The sequence below is a fragment of the Podarcis liolepis genome (assembly GCF_965112155.1).
Source record: "Podarcis liolepis genome assembly, chromosome: 3".
Classification (NCBI taxonomy): Eukaryota; Metazoa; Chordata; class Lepidosauria; order Squamata; family Lacertidae; genus Podarcis; species Podarcis liolepis.
Window position 1 is genome coordinate 51,686,614 of NC_139557.1, and position 24,585 is coordinate 51,711,198.

Below are 24,585 nucleotides of genomic sequence, written 5' to 3' on the forward strand. Positions count from 1 at the left end.
ATCAGAAACAAAACACATGAGAATACAAAAGTAAGCAAATAATTCAAACTAATTAACATTTGCTGGTGGAATGCATAACTGTCATGGTTAATAAGGATATTAAAAATAACTAGCACTTAATTTGATTGCTATTTCCTTTTTCACTGCATTTGCCACCTGCTTAATGTGAGGTAGATAAGCCCCCAGGGCAACAATCAAAGGCAAGGCATACCAGAAAGATTTTCTGCAGCACTTCTGAAATAGTTTAGCATTTCCCCCCACACATAGAATACTTAATGTATATGATTTCCCCCCCTAAAAGCAATGGGGGCGGGAAACTTCATTCAAATGAAGGAATATGAGTAAGGAAAATTGATAACGTGTTCATCATTTTTCAAGAAAATGGGCAGAGCAATCATATTCTAATTTCACAGCGTTAGCTGTGAGACGTACTACTGGTGGAATGTCCATTGTATCCAGTACTCTCTTAGCCCAGGGTGGAAGAGGTAAAATGCACACTCACTGGAAAATCTGAAAATGATGGGGAAATAGTAAGTATGCACACCTCCCACACCAGTGTCCCTGGAAACATCATCAGCCCCACCCTCCTTAGAGATGCATAATCTGGTTTTAAAGCTATCCAAGGCCATAACTATCATATCATTTGGAGAAAAAGAAAAATCTCTCTCCACACCCCATTTAATTTTACAGTATTTAAACCTCCATTAAGCAGTGGCAGTGGGGCACCAGGTCCTTTTGGCTCCATATTTACGGAACTCCCTCCCCATAGAGACTACCTCTTGGTTTTTAGGCAGGACCTGAAATTCTGAAGCATATTCCTCTTTGTGTGTATATGTATGCGTGTCTGGTTTTATTTATTTCAAAGGATTCAAGAATGGTGTGGAATGCACAGATTGGTGACCACAGGCAAGTAGAGAAATAATTAAACAAAAATTCATTCTGAAAGCTATTTGACTATAACAACGAATGTTAAAAATCTACTAAATCTCCACTGCCAGATAATGAAATAGGCAATAAAAATCATTTATGAGTCACAGTGGGGAAATTATTGCTCCTAATTTAATTTTAATGTGAACAGTTTTAATAAACAGGGCATTCAATTTATGCAAGCTTATTTTTGTCATTACGTTGTGGTTCAGGATAAAGCCAGGTGATGATAGCTGTGCACCCAATTTCACAATGTCCTGCTCACATTTTTTTTTTATACTTGGAAGCTGACATTAGCCTATATGACTGTAAAAATGTTTTTATTAAAAAGTTTTTAAAGTGGTAGAATTTTTCTTCAGCTTTTTTTGCAGACAGGATAGTGAGATGAGGAGCAATGTTGACAATATCACCCTCCAAGTTCCTCTCCAGTGCTTCAGAGTCCACACTACTCTTTGGTTTACAGAAGAGCTACACATCATGAAGCAGACTGGGAGATGACTGGAGTACAGGTGGCAGAAAATACACTCCAAAGCCAACCAAATGCTTGTCATGTCATATACCATAATTCTGCCTACCAAGCAGCAGTGAAGGCAAAACACAACTCTTTTACCACCCCGTCATCCTCAAAGAGCTGTCCAGCAGAGTTGCTTTAGGTCAGGGGTCTACAACCCGCAGCTCTGGAGCCGCATGTGGCTCTTTTACACCTTTGCTGCAGCTCCGGGGCGGATACTAGCGAGGGGAGGAGGCGCATTGTGCGCCCCAACACTCCCCACTGTGGCGGGCGCTGTATGGCTGTGACATCGCATGGGGGCGGTGCATGTGTTAGTCACGCACCGTCCCGACGTCACCTTCCCGGTTTTGCGGCTCCCAGGTGTTTTTTTCTTCGGAAACGGGTCCAAGTGGCTCTTTTTGTCTTAAAGGTTGCAGACCCCTGCTTTAGGTTATACCAGAAGTAGAGGATGGATCGCCCTTGAACACTGAGCAACATGCTGTGAACAATTTGCAGGGTACTTTGAGGATAACATAACTCAGCTCTGTAGTGTCTTAGATGCCACTATTGCTGCAAATCCAGTTAAGGTGTCCATTGCAGTGCCTTCCCACACTGTGTAGGATCGATTTCTATGGATGTGGTCTGATTATGTGGGCAGGAATCTTGCAGTGATGGGATCTGCTTCTCCCTCTCTTGACTCCTGCCCTCCTGTCTGCTGAAAACTGAGTGAGGGGGAAGGAGAGTGGACTGTGTGGGTCTAGGGTGGGGGGGGGGCAGCTTTACTCAATGGAGTGCGATCTGCTGTCCTTAAAACAGGTGGTATTGAAACTACTCCTAAAGAAATCCAACCTGGTCTTTTTGCTCACTGTCCTGAATTTCTCCATGTACAGGTACAGTATCTACTATCCAGTGGATTAGGAAATAACTGAGTGGGTGGGAAGAGGGGGCACACAGTCACCCACAGAAACATTGTACGCATACAGGCTCCATCTGCACTATACATTTAAACAGCAGCATAGCTCAGCCTCGGTGCCGCCTTGCCCCCAGCTGTAGGGTGGCTGAGGGAGAGGTGGCAGGCAGATGCAAGCCCTATGCTGCTGTTTCGGGCAGCACAGAGCTTGCAGGCGCCCAAGCCACTATGTGGAGAGACGTGTGGTTCAGGCGCGCTGCAGGCCCTGCAGTAAGTGCCACCCCTTTCAGAGTGGCACCCAGTGCCCCCCCCCCCAGCTACACCTTTGCATTTAAAGCAGTAATTTGTACCAATTTAAAACAGTCATGGCTTCCCCCAAAGAATCCTAGGAAGTGTAGCTTCTTAGGGGTGCAAGAAGCTGTCAGGGGACCCCCATTCCTCGCCACACAGCTACAGGTTTCAGAGTGGCTTACCAATCAATCCCTCTTCCATAGGAACTATGAGAACTGTAGTTCTGTGAGGGGGGATTTGCTGTCACCTCTACTCTGGGCACCAACTGCAGTTCCCAGGATCCTTGGGTGGGTGGGCAAGCCGTGACTACTGAAAGGGGGCATGCCACTGATTTCAATGCACCGTGCTGAGGAGGCCACAAAGCCTCTGTTCAGCAACCTCTTGCCGAGGAGCAGCCTATTTCACCTAAGTCAGGGTCCTCGTTAGAAGCGGACCCGGTTGCAAAATGGCCGAAAACCAGCAACCTTCCTTGACTGCCGGTTTGCGCGTGGAGCTGCTGTGCTCCTTAGACCAGCTGCAGCGTGATCGGGGCGGTCAGCCAGGTGTGCGGGGGGGGGGGCGAGAGGAGAGCAGCTCCCACGAAGCTCCTCAGAACTGGCTCCCAGGGAAGCGCATCGACTGGGTGAGGAGTTGGCGGCGACGGTGGCAGAACCCCGCGGCCGAGTCCTCCGAGGCGCTCCTGGCCAGCAGAGGGCGCCGGCTGCGTCCGACCGAGCGTGGCTCCGCCTCCGCTGCTCCTTCGCCACCGAGCTGAGAGGAAGCGGGGGAAAGGACGGGCACGGGCCGAGCACCGAGGAGCAGCGGCAGGGCCGGGGCTGCGGGCGCCCGGCGGAGGCAGGTAGCGTGGCGTGCGCGAGCTGGTGCAGGAGAGCCGCTTTTTTGGGGGGGGGGAGGGGTTATTGCTGTGGGCTAAGAGAGGCCGGGGTCGGGTCCGAAGCTCCACCAGCTCCCCGTGCAAATCCCCCATGGACTGGGAAGCCTTAAGTCTCACCTATTTCAGTGTTGCTGTCCGAGGCTTCTTTTTCTTTGTACCGCACCAAAGGGGCGGGTTGCAAGAACCCCACGCGTGCGTTTCCCTGGGAGTGAAGGCTCCGTTGAACGAAGGCTGCAGTCCTAGGCACACTGTCCTGGAAGGAAAACCCCGCTGAAAAACGCGGCACCGTTAATATTTATTTCGGAGTAAACATGAGGCGTAGCTGGAGGTGTCTGCAGTCGTAAGGTTACTTACCTACTGAACTTACGGGGCTTGATTTTAAATGATGATCACCTAGAATCTGGCTGCAGCATCAGTTGTCCACCGGGATAACTTACGTGGAAAGTTTCACTCATAGGATTGAACTGTAAAAGCAATATATGATGTTCTATGAATGTTATAGGGGAAAACTCTTTAAAAAAACAACAACCCCCTCCGAGGTATAACTCCAGTTCCCTTCCCCATCGGAACTTGTTCCAGCAATCTGGGGTAGGGGTAGATCCCCACCTCCCTTATTTAATGATGTATTTATGCACAAATGGTTTTGGTTGTACAGATCTAAGAAATAGTAACTATTGTAGAAGTATCCGTGAAGGAAGAGTATGGCACTGTTCTCTTTTGTGTATTTGTGGTTCACCCCTGTTCCAGAGAAAATGAAGTTGTATGGTTCATCGCTTCCGCACAAGTGGACACCAAGGGCTTACGAGGTGGAGGAGAAAAAAAGTGTGTATGGTGGTGGAGAAAAATACAGATTTTTGGTGGAGGGAACACCCTCTGCCAGCTTTCTAAGTTTTGATTGTTAATTTATAGTATTCTTGGGCTGCCTTTAAAGGTAAAACTCCTCTCAAGGCAGCTTGTAGTAAAATGCAATGAAATACAACTGTACACATAAGACCATCAGAAATAATAATACAAGAGTACCAAGCCCCATCCCCTTACTACCTGAGATTGCTTTTTAAATTAAAAAAATGAGGGTTTGATACTCACATATTGATAAAGGTGCCATGGGTGCCAGCACAAAATGTCTTTGATGGGCAGCAAAAGAAGAGGTAAGGATCTGGTGAGAAAAAGGTCCTGTTCCTGATTATAAACACAATAATCTGGAGAACTGTAAACCAACTTTGGAAACAGCAGTTGAGAACAAGTGAGTCTTTGGGGCTTTGCAGAACACCTGAGTGACAGTGTCTGTTGGAGTGCAGGTGGCAATGGGTTCCAGAGATGTGAGGGTCAATGCAGAAAAGGCCCTTTGCCCTTAAGTGCTTGGTATCTTGCAAGTATTTATAGGGGAGTGGACATTTCCCCATTCTTTGGCAAAGGTGACCACTGCCTCCAGTAAGAAGAGCCAATGCATGGCCTTTTTTGGTTGTGACACAGCTCAGATGGGAGAACAGTAAGGACTTCCTTCTCTTGCTGCAATATTTAGGGCTGGACAAGTTTTAAAACAGCAGTATCAGGTTGGTCTTGCAGATCATGGTATTACTGAATTCGTATAGCTCTTTGTGACACTATGCAGGGAGTTAACAACAACATCTGCCATTTTGGCTTATATTAAACTGTTTGATTGCTGCTTGGCTGCATAGGATGGGAAAGGATTACATATGAGCTGAAAACAGGGGAACTGGGGATAGTTGCAACACTTTTCTCTCTGTATGTGGTGCTGAGAGGCTTTACATTGCCTTTGAGCAGTGTGTGTGTGTAACACACACACACATTGGGATTGCATCCCACAGATGTGTATATGTAGTGCGTATGATCCATTCATACAATATACTGGTAACTGGTCCCCTATTTATATGGTGGGACTCTGGACAGTTATGAAATCTGTATAAGCAACTTGCATGGCTCACTTCAGGTACATGTTCATACAAGTGCAAGATGCATTACCAGTAGAATACAGGCTAAGTAGAGCACTTTTAAGCCCTAGTTCAGAGAATTAAGGGGAAATGGGGTTTAAAAATGCTTAACTTAATCAGTTATGAACTATGGTGAATAAATATTATGTTAATGATTAGAACCTGGTTCTCTTGAAAAAAAATAATATAAAAAACAACAACATCTGAAGCTCTTTCTACAGTACAATGGTACCTCGGGTTACAGACACTTCAGGTTACAGACTCCGCTAACCCAGAAATAGTACCTCAGGTTAAGTACTTTCCTTCAGGATAAGAACAGAAATCATGCTCTGGCGGCGCGGCAGCAGCAGGAGGCCCCATTAGCTAAAGTGGTTCTTCAGGTTAAGAACAGTTTCAGGTTAAGAACGGACCTCCAGAACGAATTAAGTTATTAACCTGAGGTACCACTGTACTTCTAATGTCATTGTTTAATGCATGGGGAGGTTGATTACTAATTCTTATTGAAGAATATTCAGCTTTTAGGAATCTTGTAAAACTCATTAGTTACTGAGCCAAACTGACTGTTAAATCTTTTGTTCCAGGGTATGCTATGACGGGTTGCAGATTGCCGCTTGGTGCTTTTAGAAATCTAAATGTTTGGCTTGGTCTCTTGGAGAACTCTCCTTATAAACTCTGCACACCCTGGAAGAGGCTTCTTTATTCTGCAAGCCAGCAGCAAGAAACGGCAATTACCCCAAAACATTTATGTGTTTCTCCTTTAAAACACCAAGTATTTTTAACACCGTTGCCCAAAAGTGCACTGAGGATTTCTGTACGTCTCAAAAGCAACAAAAGTTATCGGAAGAACGCAAAACAAACTGTGCCAGAGGAGACTGAGGAGGAAGATGAAAACGAAGAGATAAGTGATTCAGAAGATGAGTTTGAGGATGATCCTACTATAGTGAAAGATTACAAAGATCTCGAAAAAGTAGTACAGTCTTTTCGATATGATGTAATAATGAAAGCTGGTCTAGACATTGCAAGAAAGTAAGTATAATAATTTGTAAATAAAATAGATCAAAAGAGGTAGCCAATGGTTTTTTTTAATGTTCCTTACTACTAAAGCTAGTTGTAGATTATCATCTGCCTTTTTCATCAGGAATAAAGACAGTGGAAATTTGTCACTTCTACCATTAAGAAATGCTTTCAGAAATTCCTACCAGAGTAGACCTCCCAGTTAAAAATAAATAAATGGGACCCTTTGAATTAGCAAATGCAATTTTAATAACAAAAGAAATCTCACTTTAAAATTTACTGAAGAGTCTGTACTTCAAAAATTTCTAACTTGCAGTCCAGTGACCTTGCCTTCAAACCTTAAGCTTTTCTGGCACTATGATGTACCCAGTATTAAACTTTGGTTTAATATATGAAAGCTTTACTTAGACTTAAGAATTACAGCATTGATTCTACCTAAGGCCCTGTTCTTGTCTTTTGTACAGACATTGTGTTTCTAAATCTGCCATGTTAGAAAAGATATGTGCTGAAGGTGTTTTACTGGCTATGTGTATTCTTGGTGGCTTTTTTTTATGGGACACTAGCAGTGGTTAATGTATATGTAAGAAAAATTAAGGATTCTTTTCGTTTCAAAGCAAAGTGGAAGATGCGTTCTATAATGGCGAACTCAGGCTGAATGGAGAGAAACTATGGAAGAAGAGCAGAGCGGTAAGGTTTTCCAGAAAATAGTTTATGTCTTAAACTGAAAAGAGGTTATATGTCAAAAACTCGAATTATCTTTAACTGGCAAATGCTTATCCACATTATCTCATTCCACACATATAATATTTATATTACTAGAATAATAGAACCTCATAAAGGGCACACCTGTTTGCAGGATCAGCACCTAGGATAATGGTTGCCACCTGCTGCATCTTCACAGAGTTACTAGGAAGAGTTTAAAACATCAAAAATAGGAACGTCCATGCCTACCCTAGTTAAGTGAGTGGATTATTTCAATAGTATGTGGATTGCACCCTGTCTTGCCTTGTTTATAGTACTACAGTCAAAGATGAAGAGCCATTGTGAAAACTCTGCCCTCCATTTTATTGGCTCAGATTCAGACTGGTGCAGTAGATGGGCCCAGATGGGTCCCATTTCCAGTGGATCCATTGCTGATCCTACTTTCCCAAAGCCCTCTTCTGGGGCCTTATGCCAGTAACTATTGGCAGTAGCTTCCTAACCCCTCACAATTTGGGTGGGTGCCTCAGGCCTCAAATGCCTGAAAGGCTGCCGCCTCTACAGACCCTCTTCAGTGTTGACATCAGTAGAGAGGGCCTGCCTGGTAATTCCACCGCCCTCAGAAGCTAAGGATTGTTGGCCTGGGAAAGAGCATTCTTTGGGCATCCCCCAAGTTGTGGAAATCCCCAGAGAGTTCACTATACAGTTTTCATCATATGCTGAAGACGCACCTCTTTTCCCTGGATTTTGACACTTGAGATGTATATTTTGAAGACAACCTCCCCATTATTATGATTGTAATTTGTAATTTGTTTTGGATTGGGGTTCCTTTTTGCTCTATTTTAAATGGTCGCAAACCACCCGGGAACCTTAGGATGAACAGCAGGTAACAAATCAATTTAATAATAATGGTGGCAGAGCCTATTGAAGCCAAGGGACTACTTCTGCCTGTTCCTCACTTCCTCTTGGGGGTTAAGATTGCACTCTAATACTTCAATGATGCCATCGGCTTTTGTGGAACTACAACAGCTTGTGCCACCGTAGATTAAGGACATAAAAGCCCTGCTGCATCAGGCCAAAGGCACATCTAGTGAAGTATCCTGTTGTCAGTGGCCCACCAGATGCCGATGGGAAGCCCATACCATAAGCAGGATCTGGGTTCTTCCCACTTCATTTCCCAGCAACTGATACATTCTCTGCCTATCCCCCCACCCCCACCCCTGGCAGTCCTCTTTGAGGTGCCACAAGACTCTTAGGCCATGGTTGCTTGGAAATCTCCATATTGTCCTCATTGCAGAAGCTCACAAGACAGTAGAGAGATGAAGCTGCAGCACTTCCATCATAGCCGATGCTCTGCAGCTCTGTTGGCTGCTTTTCTCTAAGGTCCCGAATGAAAAGTGTAGGGATCAAAATGCCCAGCAAGTTACTCCAACTTATTTCTGGAGGCAAAATAAAACATGCTGTGTTTCTTTCTCTCCCCCGCCCCACCCCAAATCTTCAGGTAAAAGTTGGTGATACACTGGACCTGATAGTTGGAGAGGACAAAGAAACAGAAACTGCTGTAGTTATGAGAGTTGTCTTAAAGAAGGCATCCGACAAGGTCAACGATGAAAAATACAGAGTGGTGTTAAGGCGCTGGAGGAACTTAAAGGTGCCCAAGCAGGATGTATTTAAGTGAACTAGGATTTGCATGTGGCAGAGGTTTCCTTGTGAACAACTGTTGGTTATACAATATATGAATTTTGGTTAAACAAAATTCCTGCATTCTTTTTTTAAAGAAAATAATATTTAAATGGGTATGTGATGGCATGATGCCACCTTCCTTACTGTGAACATCACTTTGCCTGTGACTTTTTAGTTTACTGCTTTTGTTCCATACTGAGGGAGAAAGCAATGTTTCTATGAAAAGATAGAACAAAGGAATAAAAGGGAAGGCTAATTTTAAATATTCTCTGCTTTTGTTTAAATGACATGACCCGGAAGCCCAAAACTAAACAACTTGAGTGGGAAGAAAGCCTGGCTTTTCTTTACTCATTGTGTGGTGTGATAACAGTAGCCAGTCAGTTCAAGAACCTGGTTTTTCTTTTCTTTTTCTTTTTTAAATAACCCCAACCTGGTAGATTAACAATACAGCTTTCCATTTCCACGTGTAATCACTGAGCTGTGGTGCTGATGGTTTATGGTTGCTTTCCTTTTACATATTGTCTGGTGGTATCTTTTGTGAAATGTATTTTAGTATGCTGGCTGCTACATTTACTAGAGCAGAGTTCCCCTACTCATAGGGGACATGGGCAAGATCAGGTAAGCCTTGTGCTTCCATGGAATGATTTGTCTCAGGAACTCCAGTGTATATAAGGATTGGCTTAGCAGTGCACTGTGTTATAAAGCCATAGTCATGTACACTGCACCTGAAAGCCCCATGCTTGTTCCATTGAGAGTATGGACATCTTAAACATATAGATTGCTCCATCACTTCAACCCAAGTGGTGGTTCTGGATGCAAAGCGCCCTACAAACAGAGTGATCTCCTCTGCAGATGTATACAGAAGTCTACATGAACACTGGAACACAGATGAGTCCCTGGATCAGACAGCATAGGTCTACAAATTTTAACGGGCATTAGCTTTGTATCACCAAATACAGAGCTTCTGTTTGCAGGCAACTTATTGTGTCCCATGCATTAATTTGGACATGCAGCTTAGTAGAACGCCTGTAGAATTCAGTTTGTTTCCATAGCCACTGTAGATTATGGGCTCATCCGCACTTACCTTTTGCCCACGCTTTCTAAGCACAGGTTCGCACTTTAAAGCAGTTTCCTAGCAATTATTTTTTATTTATTTTTTGGCCGCAGCACTCTCCCCACGAAAAACTGCTCTTTAATGCTGAATTGGAATGAATGGTAATTTGGGTTAGCTACGGATTGCTGTTTGCTCTGATTCAACAGTAAAGAGTGTGTCTCTGCGTGGAAAGCGCTTGGGAAAAGAAAAAGTGCTCAGAAGCAGTGCTTTAAAGTGTGGACCTGTGCCTAGAAATGTGGCACAAAAGTAATTCTTGATGAGCCCTTAACAACCAGATGAGGAAGTGCTAGAGGATAAAGAGAAAATCATGTGAAAATATAATGGTCGCCTTATCTCCAACCCTCATGTGATATAGGAAATCAAAGCACATGATGCCACTTTAAAGGTAAGTATTGTATGTCACCCTAAAAATGCTCCCCCCCCCTGCCCAACACTGTTATTTTTGTTAATACAGAATTGTGGCTGCCTTCAAATGTCATTTGTTGCCATGTGAATAAGAAATCCTAGTGTTAAAACTAGCTTAATAAAGTCCTTCAGAATATATGAAACGGTGTAAATGCATTCTTTGTGTCCTTTAAAGATTTGTAAGGACTAGTAAGTTCTTGGTTTTCAAAATGATTGATGAACATAGTGAAATAATTATAGGACTGTATCCATTGGTTGTATAAAGAGAAAGTAGACCTGTTCTATCTGTTACTCAAAATATTTTCTAAACAGGGACAAGGGCAGAAATCTATAGCTTTTGGGAGGGCATTCCAAGGCCACAGGAAAAAGAGGGAGGTCTGCCAAAAGTGGGTATGATGGGGGCTAATTTGGATCCACTAGGGCCAGAATATAGAGAGAAGTATAACAGCCAAGGGGACCAATCTGGGACCAACAGGAGGAAAAAACCAAAAAACCCAAACCCAATTTAGACAAAAGAAGGGAAGGAAAACAGCACCTGTACAGCTTTGGTGCTGCTAGGTTTGGCTGTCTCCCTACCCCAATAACTCTGTAAGATTTCAGAGATACACTGTTTTTTATAAAAATATAGTGTATATACTTTTAAGTTAAGAAATAACTACATTTTTCTAACAACACGCTGTTTTCATGGTTCTTTTGTAAGCCTTCCCTAACCTAGCACCCTTCATGTTTTGGACGACAACTCCTATCACCCTTTATCATGCTGGCTGGGACTTGCAGAAATTGTAGTCTGAAACACTGGAAGAGCACCAGATTATGGAAGGCTGCTTTATGTTGTCCAGAGAAGTTGGCATTATTGGGTAGCACAACTAAATAACAACCAAACCCTTCAGTTTGCTAAATATGTATTATTATACAGAGAAATATAGACATATCAGTTTGCCTTGGGTAAAAGGTTGGCTTGACTCTAATTAGGACACAGGCAGTATATTCATGGATTCTAGTTGTGTTATTTTGGGATGTTGCTAACTCCTAAGAAAAAAATGACTATTGTCTACTAGTAAACTGTCTCAACAGGGCCTGGCCAGTTCTTGGCATTCAAAAGAAATAAAGAAAAAGGGTTTGTAATTGTGGGAGAAATATATTCTTAAAAGCTGCTTTAATGTATCAAATTTAATTCGGTTGCTACAATATAAATTTTTATTTGGATATATAACGATCTAAATAATCGCACAAGAGTATCAAATGAATGTGCTAAACCAGAAATAACTGGTATTAAATGATCATTGTCACTGCATCAGACAAACAGCTGAGTCCAGAGCTCATTGCATAACCAATGTGCACATGGAGCTATTATGTATGCAGTCTGCCCTATTCAAGGAGACAGCAGATCCACAGACGGGGATTAGTTGAACTAAATGCTGGAAAGCTCCATGAGCATTTTAGAAATCCAGTGGGTTTCATCCAGAGGAAGTCAGCCATGGTTTAGTCCAATTTATTTAAGCAAATGGGACTAAAGTGCAGTTAACTTCATCTGGATCCAAGTTGCCCAGTGCCTCTAAATAAAAAAAACCCCTGATGATTTTATTTATCCCTGTTACAACTGCCAAAGAAAGAGGAAAACAAAGCCTTGGTGTGATGTAGCCCTCCAGGAAAAGGGAGAAAGGCTGATATTTCACTGGTGTTTGGGCATACTGAATGGAAGCATACAATCCATTAGTGTTTACCTAAACTCCAGTAAATTCAAAAACAAAGAAGTTTCAAGTTAATTATTAGTTGCAATGATTAAGGAAAAGTTCACAGTCTCCATGATATTGAAATCCTCTGGGTGACACTGTACTTGAAGTTATAAATATAAAATTAACATACAATGAAGAGGGCCCTTGCTATATAGAAGTCCAAATAATCAAATATATAGATACATATAATATTTAATATTTTGAACTTTTCAAAGGCTGCAATCATTTTGCTAACAAAAATAATATGGGCTTAAATGTTTTTGTACATTCCTCAATTCAAGTATTTTTTAAATATAAGTAGTGAGAATAACAGGTAATAGCACCATATTCTACTGATACAGGGCAAGAGTCTAGTTCACAACCTATGCTTATACCAGTAGCTTTTATACCAAGAAGTCACACTGAGGACAATGGAATAACTTAGATGACTAACAACTGAAGTATTGGTACTACGATCTTAACACATGTTAAATAATGCCATGATCATAATCTTAACTTTTACAACCATTCAGCAACAAAATGGGAAACCTTTAAAGAAAATTGTAACTTTTCTGTTCATTGATTTTGTAGTACTTCACTCCCCCAATATTCAAACTAATACAAGGAGTAGCTGTAATTAGTACAGAAACTGTCTTGATTCTCTACTCTTTTTCAAAGAGTATGGCACTTCAAAAACTACAGCTTTGAAAAATTAAAAAAATTAGTTAGTTTCCAAATGACTGATTAAAGGTACCTACAGAAACTGTTTTAAAGAGCACGAGACTACTCACTGCTAAAAAATCAATTAAAAAATTTAAAACTATAAAATTTATTTTCACTGATGATTATATTTAAATGAGATGCTACTGGAACATCTGTAATAATTTATGATTCTTTGCTGTGTACCAGTTCAGGTAGGTAGCAAGGGCACTATCAGCAACCTAGCCTACATACAGGCATCCTGAAATGGAGTTACATCTTTTCCCACAATATGCATTCATTTCAATAGGTTCTTCTAAGTGACATTCCCACTGGATTGTCCTACACCCCCTTTTCCCATCCTCACTGTATTGCCCTTTCCCGTACGTGTTAGAGCAACATTTTTCTTATCAGTTGCCCTAATGCTGAGTGAATATTCTGAGTATTAGTCTAAAGCAGGCTGACTGATGTCTCAGTCTGCTTCTAAATAACTTAGTGGTCAACATCTTTGGAAACTAAGAAGATCCCATCACTTTTTTGCTTTCTTGGCTTTTTTCAGTATATCACACTTTTTTCTATTGGGACGTCTGCATCTTTCATCAATGCTTGGTATACATTCATAATGCCACACTTCATCCATTTTCTCAACAGGATAAACAGCTTCAACATAATGACGGATTAGTCTCAGTCTGACAGGATCGAGCTGCTTTTTGTTACAAGCCCCTGAATGGTTGTATTGCAGTCTGAGGTTATCTGAAGTAAACAGCTCTGGAAAAAGTCTTACAAGAAGTCTGGCAGCAAAGTTACCAACTGAAAGGCTCTGCTGTACTATTTCTCTTACTTCCTTGTCAGACAGCAGATACAGAGAAGGCACAGGAAAGTCTGGAGGAGGAACAACAAGTTCCTCAAGTGGTATCTTGCAAAAATCTTTGTTGCTTCTTTCCGGAGGCAATGGCGGTCCTTCAAATTCTTCTTTAAATCTTTCCGGGTTTATTGCATAGGTCAAAAATTCTCTCCTTTCAGGTCCTGGCACATGGACCTTTCGCTGCAGTTGGTATGTGCGTCTTTGCTCTGTATCTCTTCGACGACATCTCTCATCGAGTTTTCCAACAAATTCCAATGTCCATACTCGATCATTCTTCGCTCTCGGATATAGCATTTGCACATAATGTCGAATTAATTTAATCCTAACAGGATCAAGTTGTTTCTTACCCAGTGATCCACTACAATTATATTGCTTCCTTAAGTTTTCATGGGTAAACAGTTCAGGGAATAAATGAACTAGCAATCGAGAAGCAAAATTGCCGATTGACAAACTGCTCTCATATATGTTCTTAAGCTGCTCCTTGCTTAACAGGTAGTCTGGAATAGGGACATCAAAATCAGGAGAAGGGATATCAAGCTTATCAAAGTCTATAGGCACAAGCCAAATCTTTTTTGACCTTCTGCCTGGCCTTTCATATTCAAAATTATCTTCCACTTTTATAATAGACACATCATCAGGCAAACTAGAAGAATCATAGCAATCCTCTCTCATCTGCTCACTCTCACTGTCATCCATATACATGCTTTCAAGTTCATCATTTATTCGCTGGACACAATGCTGCAACCAGGCCTTTCTCTCCTGCATAGCAGGAAAATAAATCTCTGTGTACCTGCGAATTACCTGAAGTCGCTGCGGGTCAAGCTCTTGTTTTCCACATTCTCCATAACAACTATATCTCTCAGCCAACTTTCTGTGATCAAAGAGTTCTGGAAACAATCTATGTAATAAAAAGACACAAAACTCTCCAGGAGAGGAAGCTTCATCTAAAAATTCATTTATATCCTGAGCATCAAATACCCATTCAGAGGCAATGGAACTACTCCTGTCCATGGGCAGAGCTTCATCCTCCTCCTTATCATCAATAACTTGATCAGTCTCATAAAAACTGGAGGACTGTATGTCTGGCTGACTATTTTCCATGTCTCTCTGTGCCCAAAAGCTACTGAAAAAGTCATTGACCTGAGGCAAACACTCTGCCTGCCAAACCGCAGGATTCTTCACAGAAGGATAGCAGACTTCTACATAATTTCGGATGAGCTGTAGATGAAGGGACTCAAGTTTCTTTTTGTTAAGATAGCCACAGGTACTGCAGGTCCTGCTTAACTCATCCTCACTGAAGAGCTCTGGAAAAAGCTGTACCAGTAGTCGGCAAGCCAAATCTCCACCTGATGTACTCTGATCCATGATCTGTTTGAGTTCTGAGGCAGTCAGCTGGTACTCAGGTGGTGGCCTGAATTCTGCTACAGCATCTGTGGGGCTGACATGCTTTTTAATTCGACTGACTTCTAGTGATAACAAGTCTACTTTGCTGTGAAGCTGAGTCATGTTGGAATTTAAGGTATTAAGTGTGTAAAACATTTTTTGTATCAAAGAATATATATTTGGGTCGGACTCAGAAGCAACAGGTGTGATAGCACTCATATCTCTTTTACGTTGCTCATTCAATGTCCGAAGATTGGAAGGACTGCTAGGATTAACCTTTTCAAACAACTCATAGGAAGTGAACTGCTCTGTTCCTGGCAGACTTTTCTTCTCTGTAATTTTGTGTGAGATCCCATACAGAGGTTTCTTATATGATGGCATGATTGTGTTATTTAAGGCTTCTTCTTCACCGAGCCACGTTATGCTAGGATTCTTGCTCTTGTTTAGCTGTTCCACATCTTCCTGAGTAGGTGATCCATCTCTGTGCATCAAGTTTGAAAGAAGGCCCTTTCAACGAACAAATGTAACATTAGTATTCAAATCAGTTACTTATTTATCCTTAATGAATAAATTATAAAACATGATTTTCTTAATTTTAAACACTAAATTAATTTAACACAATGCTGCCATAGGGTTGGATCCAGACTATGTTAGTTGCTTCCACCTACACTATGGGTTGGAAAGTGGGTGGAGGAGTTGGAGGGTACGGAAAATTTTCCCTGTGTATTTATTAGGATCTAAACTTTCATGTCTAGGAGCTGCCTAAAATACTCAAATCAATAGCCTTTCCTTAACATCAGAGTTCTGAGAATATTGCAGCTCATATATGCATAACGATCCCCTACATCAAACTCACTGGCCTGGATTCCAAGTTTGTTCCTGTCAACAGGAGGGAGAGTTATCTTTCGCTGATTCCTCATTCCCTCTGTAGACTCTTATGCTCCGTGTCTGGACCAGTGGAAGACTGCAGGGGGAGTGTGAAATCAGGGGAACTGACTTCCCTTCTGCCAAAGAGATCCTCCGCTACATTTAAAACCTTCAATCTGTGAAAGGCATAGTTAAGATCCAATCAACAGTACTGTATTCAACTAACAACACCCAGACTGAAAACCTTGCGATGCCCAGATTGAGAACCTTTCACAGCCTACTCACTTTCCACTAGGCACATCTGAAGGAAGAAAACTGTTGTAAGAGAATGCGTGTGCTAAATGATGTACAATATTTTCTGATAATGCAAATGGTAAAAGGTAGAGGGACCCCTGACCATTAGGTCCAGTTGCGGACGACTCTGGGGTTGTGACGCTCATCTCGCTTTGTTGGCTTCCGGGTCATGTGACCAGCATGACTAAGCCGCTTCTGGCTAACCAGAGCAGTGCACGGAAATGCCGTTTACCTTCCCTCCGGAGTGGTACCTATTTATCTACTTGCACTTTGGCGTGCTTTCAAACTGCTAGGTTGGCAGGAGCAGGGACCAAGCAACGAGAGCTCACCCCATCGCGGGGATTCAAATCGCTGACCTTCTGATTGGCAAGTCCTAGGCTCTGTGGTTTAACCCACAGTGCCACCCGCGTCTTCCATTTCCATGCAAATGGAAGCAATGCCAAAAGAGCTGTAGCCTATAAAGTGTTGACATTTGGAAGAGATCACAAAACATTTCAGGCACTATTTTATACCAGCAGTTCACATTATTTGGGTGTCTTCATTAATTCACTATAAGATGGATATTTTGCAAACATACTTTGCTTTGCAGCAGCAACAGCAACATAAATTTCAATACTAGAATTAAAAAATGAAAGAATTTAGACTTTAAAAATCAGAAATATTTTTTCACAGTTTGCTGTATAAATACTAATTAGTAAAAGGTAAAATATACATATTCAAATACTATCAAGGCAAATAGGCAAGAATTGACTACTCCATCTTAAAAACATGAAAAATCTCAGCTTTGAGTTATGATCTCACTTTGTAAGCCACCTAGTGAGGGCTTGGCCCTAAAAAGCAAAACAGAAATAACTTAAACCCTAAGCATGCCATCTACGGAATGGAATTGTTTTTTTAGTTCACAGGTTTCTGGTGTAAGGGGGGGCCAATTCCCCCCCCGTAGGCTCCCCACCACACTGTTCTAGAAGGCTTTCCAACTTTCCAGAGCAATTCTTGGCGAACAGAAGGGGCTACAAGCAGGGGGAATCAGTGAAAGTACAAAGTATCACCTAGGAAACAGCTCAGAAATAGCTGTATGGGTTCTGGCTTAACCTTGCTGGACTGAAGTGCAAATGTTTATGTAGACTATTTTAGATGAAATCCAGACAAGAAACCATATTCACCATTTCCTCAGCTGAATTCACACATCTATTGAATTTTACTCTTTAAAAAACAGCCACCACCTTGTTCCTCAGAAAATCTATTGATCTCTAGGATGCATGTTTTCTCTTTGTTTGTTTTTGGCTAAATAGTGTCTTCTTTGCTTTGTTGCAGCCTACAATTTCCATAAAATAAAACACCCAAATGAGTATTTAATATTTCGGAACAAAGATTAACTGGTTTGACTAAATTCATTAAACTGCTTGTCAATCTGAAATAGTTAACTACAAGTCTAAGCAAGATGCTGTTAATATCCATATGTAAAGGAATCACCTCTTGTGTAAGGCCTCTTTTTTTCAGACTTGGTAGAATTTCTTGGTGGCTTCCTGAGCTATCACAACCAAACAAGGTCCGTTTCCGTTTATTGGTTTCTTGCAGAGAAGTCACTAAACCATCCAGCGTGTTTTTTTCAGGTCTTGATATTACGGAGCAGTCTAGGACTTCATCTTCTTTGTCTGTTTCTACTTTCATAATATTTTTGATAATAACTGATGAAAGAGAAAAATAGTACCAATTGGTCACTGACTGGATCTGAATTATATATAGGTAGCTATTCTGGATTCAACAGTCTAAAGCTCAGCAATGGGACACCTCTGGTCCATGGGTCTAATTAGTCCCAATGGGGTCCTAATTTGACACATGAGGCCATATCCCCCAAACCACATTGATCTGTTCCACACTTGACTCATATATGACATCAGAGGTGGGGCAGGTAAAGACACGGCTGCAAAGGAACATTTGGGAGCCTCTAAGGTGCTCTCCTGATTATTGCTTGCCATATGAGGCTGGGATTATTGTTTTCAGGGACTGCCTGCATTAAGGAGTTCCTCATTGGTAACTCCATAATGCAGCTGGTCTTTGCCCAAAACAAGGGTTGCTGTAAGCGCTAAATCAGGCATCCCCAACCTCTGGCCCTCCAGATGTTTTGCACTACAATTCCCATCATCCCTGACCACTGGTCCTGTTAGCTTGGGATCATGGGAGTTGTAGGCCAAACTATCTGGAGGGCTGTAGGTTGGGGATGCCTGCACTAAATGGAACTTATAGCAAGCTCCACAGGGAAAGCCTTCCTTAACCTACAGGGTTTGAAATGGGGAAATTGCTTATCTAACACCATGATGACATAAAGTGATTTCCGGCCACCAACTTGTCAGTGTAACCATGAGGGTTGGTGTGGCAGATCCAGTTCCTCACCTCTACTATAGCTTAAACAGTCACCCCAACTTCTCTTGTTATTAAACACAGTAACCCTAGTTTCACTGCATTCGGAATGTAAGAGCTTCAACAGAATTACAGTGTAAAGAACAAGCCAGAGAAGTGGACAAAACAGGCAGAAGGAAATTAGTGGAAAGCAATGTGTGATAAGATTTTTTCATTTGTTACAGTCTTTGTTATAAGAATGTAATTTTGGTATGGACTATATTCAAAAGTATTTTGATATAATGAGAAAGTAGATTAAAAGGAATAACATTACCTTCAGCATTTTCTTCATCATCAAACAGTTCATCTGAATTCATATTCCGTACTCTACAATAATAGAGATAAAGAAATAAGTAAAAAGCCTATACAGCTTAGGAGAGACATGTTATGTGTACTGTAAAGCCATCTGCCCAAATCCAGCTTTTCTGGTTTATATTCAGAATGCACTCAAATAGTTTGCATACAAAAGCTGCCCCCATTTATATTGGTGTGAGGAACATTGCTGACTATTTATTTATAAAATTTATATGGCTCCCTTCATCCTAGGGTCCTAAGGCAGTTTGCAACAATAAGTAAATAAAGCAATAAATAATAAAAATTTAAATGTACAATATAGTAAATAGAAGATCTATCAATTTTGGCAAGCTAGTCTTTAAAAAAGCATAACGGGGAGAGAGGTTTAAATGTGATGTTGCATGCAGAGGTAGCTTCAGCTCTTGCTTCTTGATGAACAAGAGTCACCATTGCCAGCTATGGAATAAGGATTTGCACTGGGTTTTTTTTTAAGAATGCAGGGAACTATTATGGAACTTCATCAAAATCTGAATGAAGACAAAGGTTATAATGGAGTAGGGGATCATAGATCAGCAAAACAGATGTAGAACATGTTTACGTAACACAAAATCATGACATAGATATTTGTAATATACACGGTACTGAACCCAGCAGAACCTCTCCATTTGAAAAAGGGGCTGGGATTCATGAGAGCTTACATAAGCAAAAGTTGGGAGGGAGAGTGTAGAGAGCTGATTTACAACAATTCTCCCTTCTTCAGTAGATTCCCAAAACTACCTCACATGTGTGGTATCCCAAAATCGAGAGATTTTGTTGGGGTAGAGGCATGGAGATGAGAGATCTGAAAGTACCCTTTCTGTGAGCACAACCCAACTCAGGCAACTCTGGATACAAGCCATAGTATTTGCTCTGAGCTACTAATGATTTGTTCTAGAAACCAAAACATCGCTTGACTCAGACATAAGTATCAACCTCGCCATGCAAAACCAGTTATTTTTTTCTTTGAGCACCTAAGCCTGAAATCATTTTCCATTAAAAAAGTTGATTTCAGCATTTCACAAAACAATATTATGCATTTGGAAGTAAGTCTCACTGTGTTCAAGAAGTCTTATGCTCAAGCCAGGTAGGTGTGTATAGGATTTAAACCCTAAAAATGATTGGTACAAAAAATGCTCATCTTAAGTTTTTAAGCTTTCAGGACCAATAAATACTAACACACTGAAAATTACTTTACAGTTAAGTATGAAATGAGGCTTTAATTATAATGGCAATAACTTGACAAAGTTAGTAATTAAAGTAATTACTAATAATAATTATTCTTCATTAAGGCAATTTATGGCACACTTTTTAATTAAAAAATCAAATCAGAGTCATTAGATTGTTATTGGATTCTATGTTGGCTTCTAAAGTAGCTGTTCTCTTTGAAGAGCACACCAAATGGGTTAACACCAACAGCAGAAACTAACAAAACATCAAAAAGCTGCTGGAGACCATTTAATGCAAGTGGCTTAAATTCCAACCCATTTTGAGCAATTAGTTCTTCATTAGGGAAATGTCAGAAAAAGGACTAGCTCATACCTATTTCAATTATTTGTGTGACTAACTCTGAAAAGAGTCACTAGCCTTCTAACCCCAACACTGTAGGCTCCTTTTAGAGCTACTCATTTAAACTGCAACAAATGCAAGTACCCTGATGAAAAGGTAATTGCAAGAAACACATTAGGATTAATGTCACTTTGATTAATACACTTGTCTCCTGAATTGTTTCTCTTTCTCAAAAGGTAGATCTTGAAATAAAAAAATGTCTGCTCAACAGCCAACTGGCAATATCAGATTTTCCCTGTGACATCATAAACACCTAACTGTGAGGCCTTCTCCTATTCATAAACATGAAGAGATAGTGACAGCATCTGTGTTGTGTTTGAAGTATTGTGTTATCTCCACAGTAAGGACCAGCAAGACATAACTGGCCTTGTGGTACGCCTGAGGTGGTGTGGTGGTGGGTGGGTAGCAGCAAGGTCCGTATTCTCCAATTTTGTGTTATGCCACACCCCACCAGCCATGTTATACTATGCTCCCATGGCATTACTGGTTCCCACAGCAATAGTCTCAGTGCCCAGTGGTCCAAAAACCTGATCTACACTTTTTCTGCCAACAGAAACAGAGACGTTTTTATTTTTCTATTCACAGAAGTAACCCAATGGGAATGTGTGATGTTCATGTGAGCTCATATCTATGGCCAGTTTCTTTCTCTCCCCCCCCAAAAAAAGTTGGCTTTTTTGTGTTCCGTCAGAACAGGCACAAGCGACAGTGAGATCCAGACTGTGGCCAGTCAACCCCATCCTGGATTCTTTTGTTATATTCTGATTTAAAGTGGGAGTGCAGGTGAAATATGCAAGAAGTATGGTTTAGAACTGTGCTATATCCATGGTGCACTTGTGGCAGCTACTACCTACTTAGGTTATTGCCCCACTCTTTTCTCTTACAGTATTAGTGGGTGGCATAGAGAAGCTGCACCACTCACCTAGCCTCGCTCTGGCTAAGTCACTGCTGCATACCAGGATGGAGAGGGGCAGCAGCACAACAGCAGTGAGGTCATGCTGGTACAGATGTGTTGGCAGAACCATCTAGTGCTCCAGAATCAAGTGCTCCTGCTAACATGTTTTCACAACCTCACACCTATCTGTTCCAGAGTGAGGCCAGGTCAGCATCATAGCCCCACTGCGATTATAAAGTTCACTACTGTCTTATAAAGTTAGGTGGCTTTCAGCTTGATCCTGTTCATGGCTGCTTAGAAGGTTGCCCCACTGAATTCAATGGATCTCACGCCCCACGTTAAGTTGATATTCCCTCCACAGGGCCATCTTGTTTACACAGTAAAAGTATATGCAGTTGTCCATTAGTGTCTGGCCACTTAGAAGGACAAATTCTAATACAGCAAACAGACTGGTCCAAAGCTATTACTGAGATTTATTGAGAAATTCAATTCCTTGTTTTCTAACCTCCATATCACACTTAATAAATTGTGGCTGTAGTAGCAGATTTCTCAAGGTGGGGGTGTACTTATTTCTACATAGACAACCTTTACATATGTCCTCTTTTTTTTAACTGCAAGAACAATTCTGAGCTGGATATTTAAAGATCAACGAGATTATATAATGTATTTTCACAATTTAAATACACATTCAACCTGAGTACCATGCTAGGAAACTAGACAAAAATATTTGTAATCTATATTTTATTATCAGGATATATGAGACTCACAGTCAGTTTGGTGCCTCTACATCCAGTAAGAGTAATTGCACAAACCAACTTACCATTATAATCTAACTATGTGAGGTGTAGCCTTAAAATGGCCATGGATCCTTCCCTGACTTCTGGCTGCCAAAGGCAATTGTCAGCACTGTCACATTGTTGCCTTACTGTAGGATTACAATGCAACAGTGACTATCCAAATTATTTGTAAGAGTTTAGCTACTTTACGGGAAAGGTTTTTCTTTTTTTATTATGAAGCAAAATAAGAGCCAATGTGATCTAGAAGATAGTAAAATACTGATGTAGGAAAGCAATGAAGACACACCACTGCCATAAACTCATGTAGTTTTTGCAAATCACCATCTCCTAGCCTAGCTTTACATTATATATGGGAATTAGGTTGCCCTAACTTACAGGACAGTAGCATCTTTTGCTTTATAAATGATCACCAAATACTAAGTACATGAGCTCAACATTGTAAGGTGTGTGTTAATTTGAATTTATGATATGGTTGTAACAACATCAAGACTGGCACCATCAGATAGTTGCTGGTGGGTGAGCCCAACAGGATTGACCAGGTACTGTAGTGGCAACTGATATTAAACCAAATCCTCTCTGATGTGCTGCCCAGAAGATGAAAGCAAAAAGACAGAGATGGCAACTACTATTGCAAGCAGCAACCACTCCTACTTTGTTTCCCTGCATGTTCTCTTTCTCTGAGCAGCATGGTGATGTCCAATCCACACAGCAGTGCTCCAAAGAGCCCTGTCTCTACCTGTGACCACTGCCTGGCCAGCCTATAGCTGTAAGCCACTTCCTTGCGCACACTTTCTCTCTGGGCAGCATCACCCAAATACGGCCATTCCTTACTACGGCTCCACCCAGAGAGAACAAGTATGTGGCTGGCAAGCGGAGGTTGCTCCCAAGCAGGAGGACAGGGCTGTTGCTGAGTGCTTTCCTCTCCAAACTCCAAAACGTTTCCCTCAAGAGCAGGATGAGTATCTTTCTTTCTTTTTTGCAATAAGGACTTTGTATTTGGATGTTGCCTGTAGAACAGAAAGTGCCGCCTGGAGGAAGAGAACTGCGAGCCCCTCCCTAACAACCCAGGGCAACAGGAGAAGGAAGGTGTTGCAGTCATGCAGAAGCCATGCCTGGAAACTGGCCAATAAGACCAGGATCGCACCAGGCGCGCGGGAACTCGCAACGCCCCCTCCCGGCTTTGAAACGCGCGAGGCAGCACTCGCGAGTCGCGGGGTCACGTGGGCACCCCCTTCCCCAGATCGAATGGAATAAGAAGGCGGCGGCGGCGGGGGGGGGTCCGGGGGAGAGGACGCTTCAATTATCACCCCCGCCTCCCTTTGCCTCGCCAGGCTTAGCACGGAGCGGAGCCCAAATGCCACTGAGGGAAGGGCCGGCAGCGGCGGGCGCTGGGAGGATAGGCCTCGCGGCTGGTCGTGAAAGCGGGTTCCGTTGCAGAGCAGGGAGCCAGGTTTCCAGGCAACAGGAGCCGGCGGTGCGTGTGCGCGCCTCGAGAAGCAGCTGGGGAAAGGGGAGAGCCGGCTGGCCAGGCTACCCGCTCACCGAAGCGCTTCTTGGGCCAACCCTCTTTTGGGTAGCGTGCCCCGCGGCTCGCGACGGCAGCTTCCGGAATGCTTCCCACCCCCCACCCCCGCCGCCGCCGTCCTCGAGAGCTGGTCTATGTGGCAGCTGGAAACAGGGGGCACAATATAACATCCAGCTCCCCCCCTCCCCCGCCGGAGATGGAGGCGCCCGCGCTGCCTGGCCGTTCTCCCGCGCGAGGAACACAGCCATAGTTCTCCCCGAGGGGGAGGGGGCCGGGGAGGCTGAGGAAGGACCGTGTTCCTCCTGCCGAGGCCGAAAGTAGAACTGTGGGGAGGGAGTTGGCCAACACACGCACACACCTACCTTGGGGAGGGGGGGGGGTTGGGGGTAAGCTGGTTTCCCTGTCTAGAGAAAGTTGGGAAGGGGCTTACCTGGGTCCTTCTTAGGCACTGTGGGGAAAAGAGGGTGAGGGCCCCCCTTGGTCTTGGGTGGGTGTTTTATAAGCGCGGCCGTGGCTGGCTCCCGTGTCTTCCCCTCCCACTTAGCTCTTTGTGTATGTGCGTGTGTGTCCGTGTGCGCGAGAGAGAGGGGGTCCGCGCGCTGCGCTCTCGCGTGACGTGACGGGACCGTGTGTCATTTCCGCACAAGGACACTGAGCCCCGAGGAGCTGCTGCTGCTGCTGCGGCCACCCGGGACAGAGAATGTGCATGCGGGTGGGGGCGGGGAGGAAGAGGAGGTGGGGGAAGGCGGACTGATTAAGTCGGGGCACCACAGCTCGCGCGCGAGGGAGAGAAGGCGGCGGCCCTCTCCGTTCCACACGCGTATTACGCATACCCCTCCTCCCCCCCCCGCGCGCGCTTCTGAGCCCCGCCCCCTTTCCCCCGTGGCTGT

The 24,585-nt window shown here is 42.8% G+C and overlaps 2 protein-coding genes across 7 annotated transcripts; one reads left to right on the plus strand and one right to left on the minus strand.

Moving 5' to 3' along the window:
* The first annotated feature begins 297 nt into the window (after positions 1-297).
* MTRES1 (mitochondrial transcription rescue factor 1) lies at positions 298-10,502 on the plus strand. Of its 2 annotated transcripts, none has more exons than XM_083497723.1 (5): positions 298-1,580; positions 1,868-3,456; positions 6,026-6,470; positions 7,073-7,145; positions 8,659-10,502. In XM_083497723.1, the coding sequence occupies exons 3-5, from the start codon at positions 6,034-6,036 to the stop codon at positions 8,833-8,835; spliced, it is 687 nt and encodes a 228-aa protein (XP_083353849.1). In that variant the 5' UTR covers positions 298-1,580; positions 1,868-3,456; positions 6,026-6,033; the 3' UTR covers positions 8,836-10,502. The 2 variants fall into 2 exon arrangements, with proteins under 2 accessions (XP_083353849.1, XP_083353850.1); XM_083497724.1 differs by having other exon boundaries at positions 1,868-3,452.
* Positions 10,503-12,271: 1,769 nt separating this feature from the next.
* Positions 12,272-24,504, minus strand: BEND3 (BEN domain containing 3). 5 transcript variants are annotated; one of them, XM_083497654.1, is made up of 4 exons: positions 24,126-24,504; positions 18,857-18,909; positions 17,656-17,870; positions 12,272-15,528 (listed from the first exon to the last, which is right to left on the minus strand). In XM_083497654.1, the coding sequence occupies exons 2-4, from the start codon at positions 18,897-18,899 to the stop codon at positions 13,303-13,305; spliced, it is 2,484 nt and encodes an 827-aa protein (XP_083353780.1). In that variant the 5' UTR covers positions 18,900-18,909; positions 24,126-24,504; the 3' UTR covers positions 12,272-13,302. The 5 variants fall into 5 exon arrangements, with proteins under 5 accessions (XP_083353780.1, XP_083353782.1, XP_083353781.1 ...); XM_083497656.1 differs by lacking the exon at positions 24,126-24,504 and adding an exon at positions 23,713-23,733; XM_083497655.1 differs by lacking the exon at positions 24,126-24,504 and adding an exon at positions 20,455-23,338.
* Between the last annotated feature and the right edge of the window lie 81 nt (positions 24,505-24,585).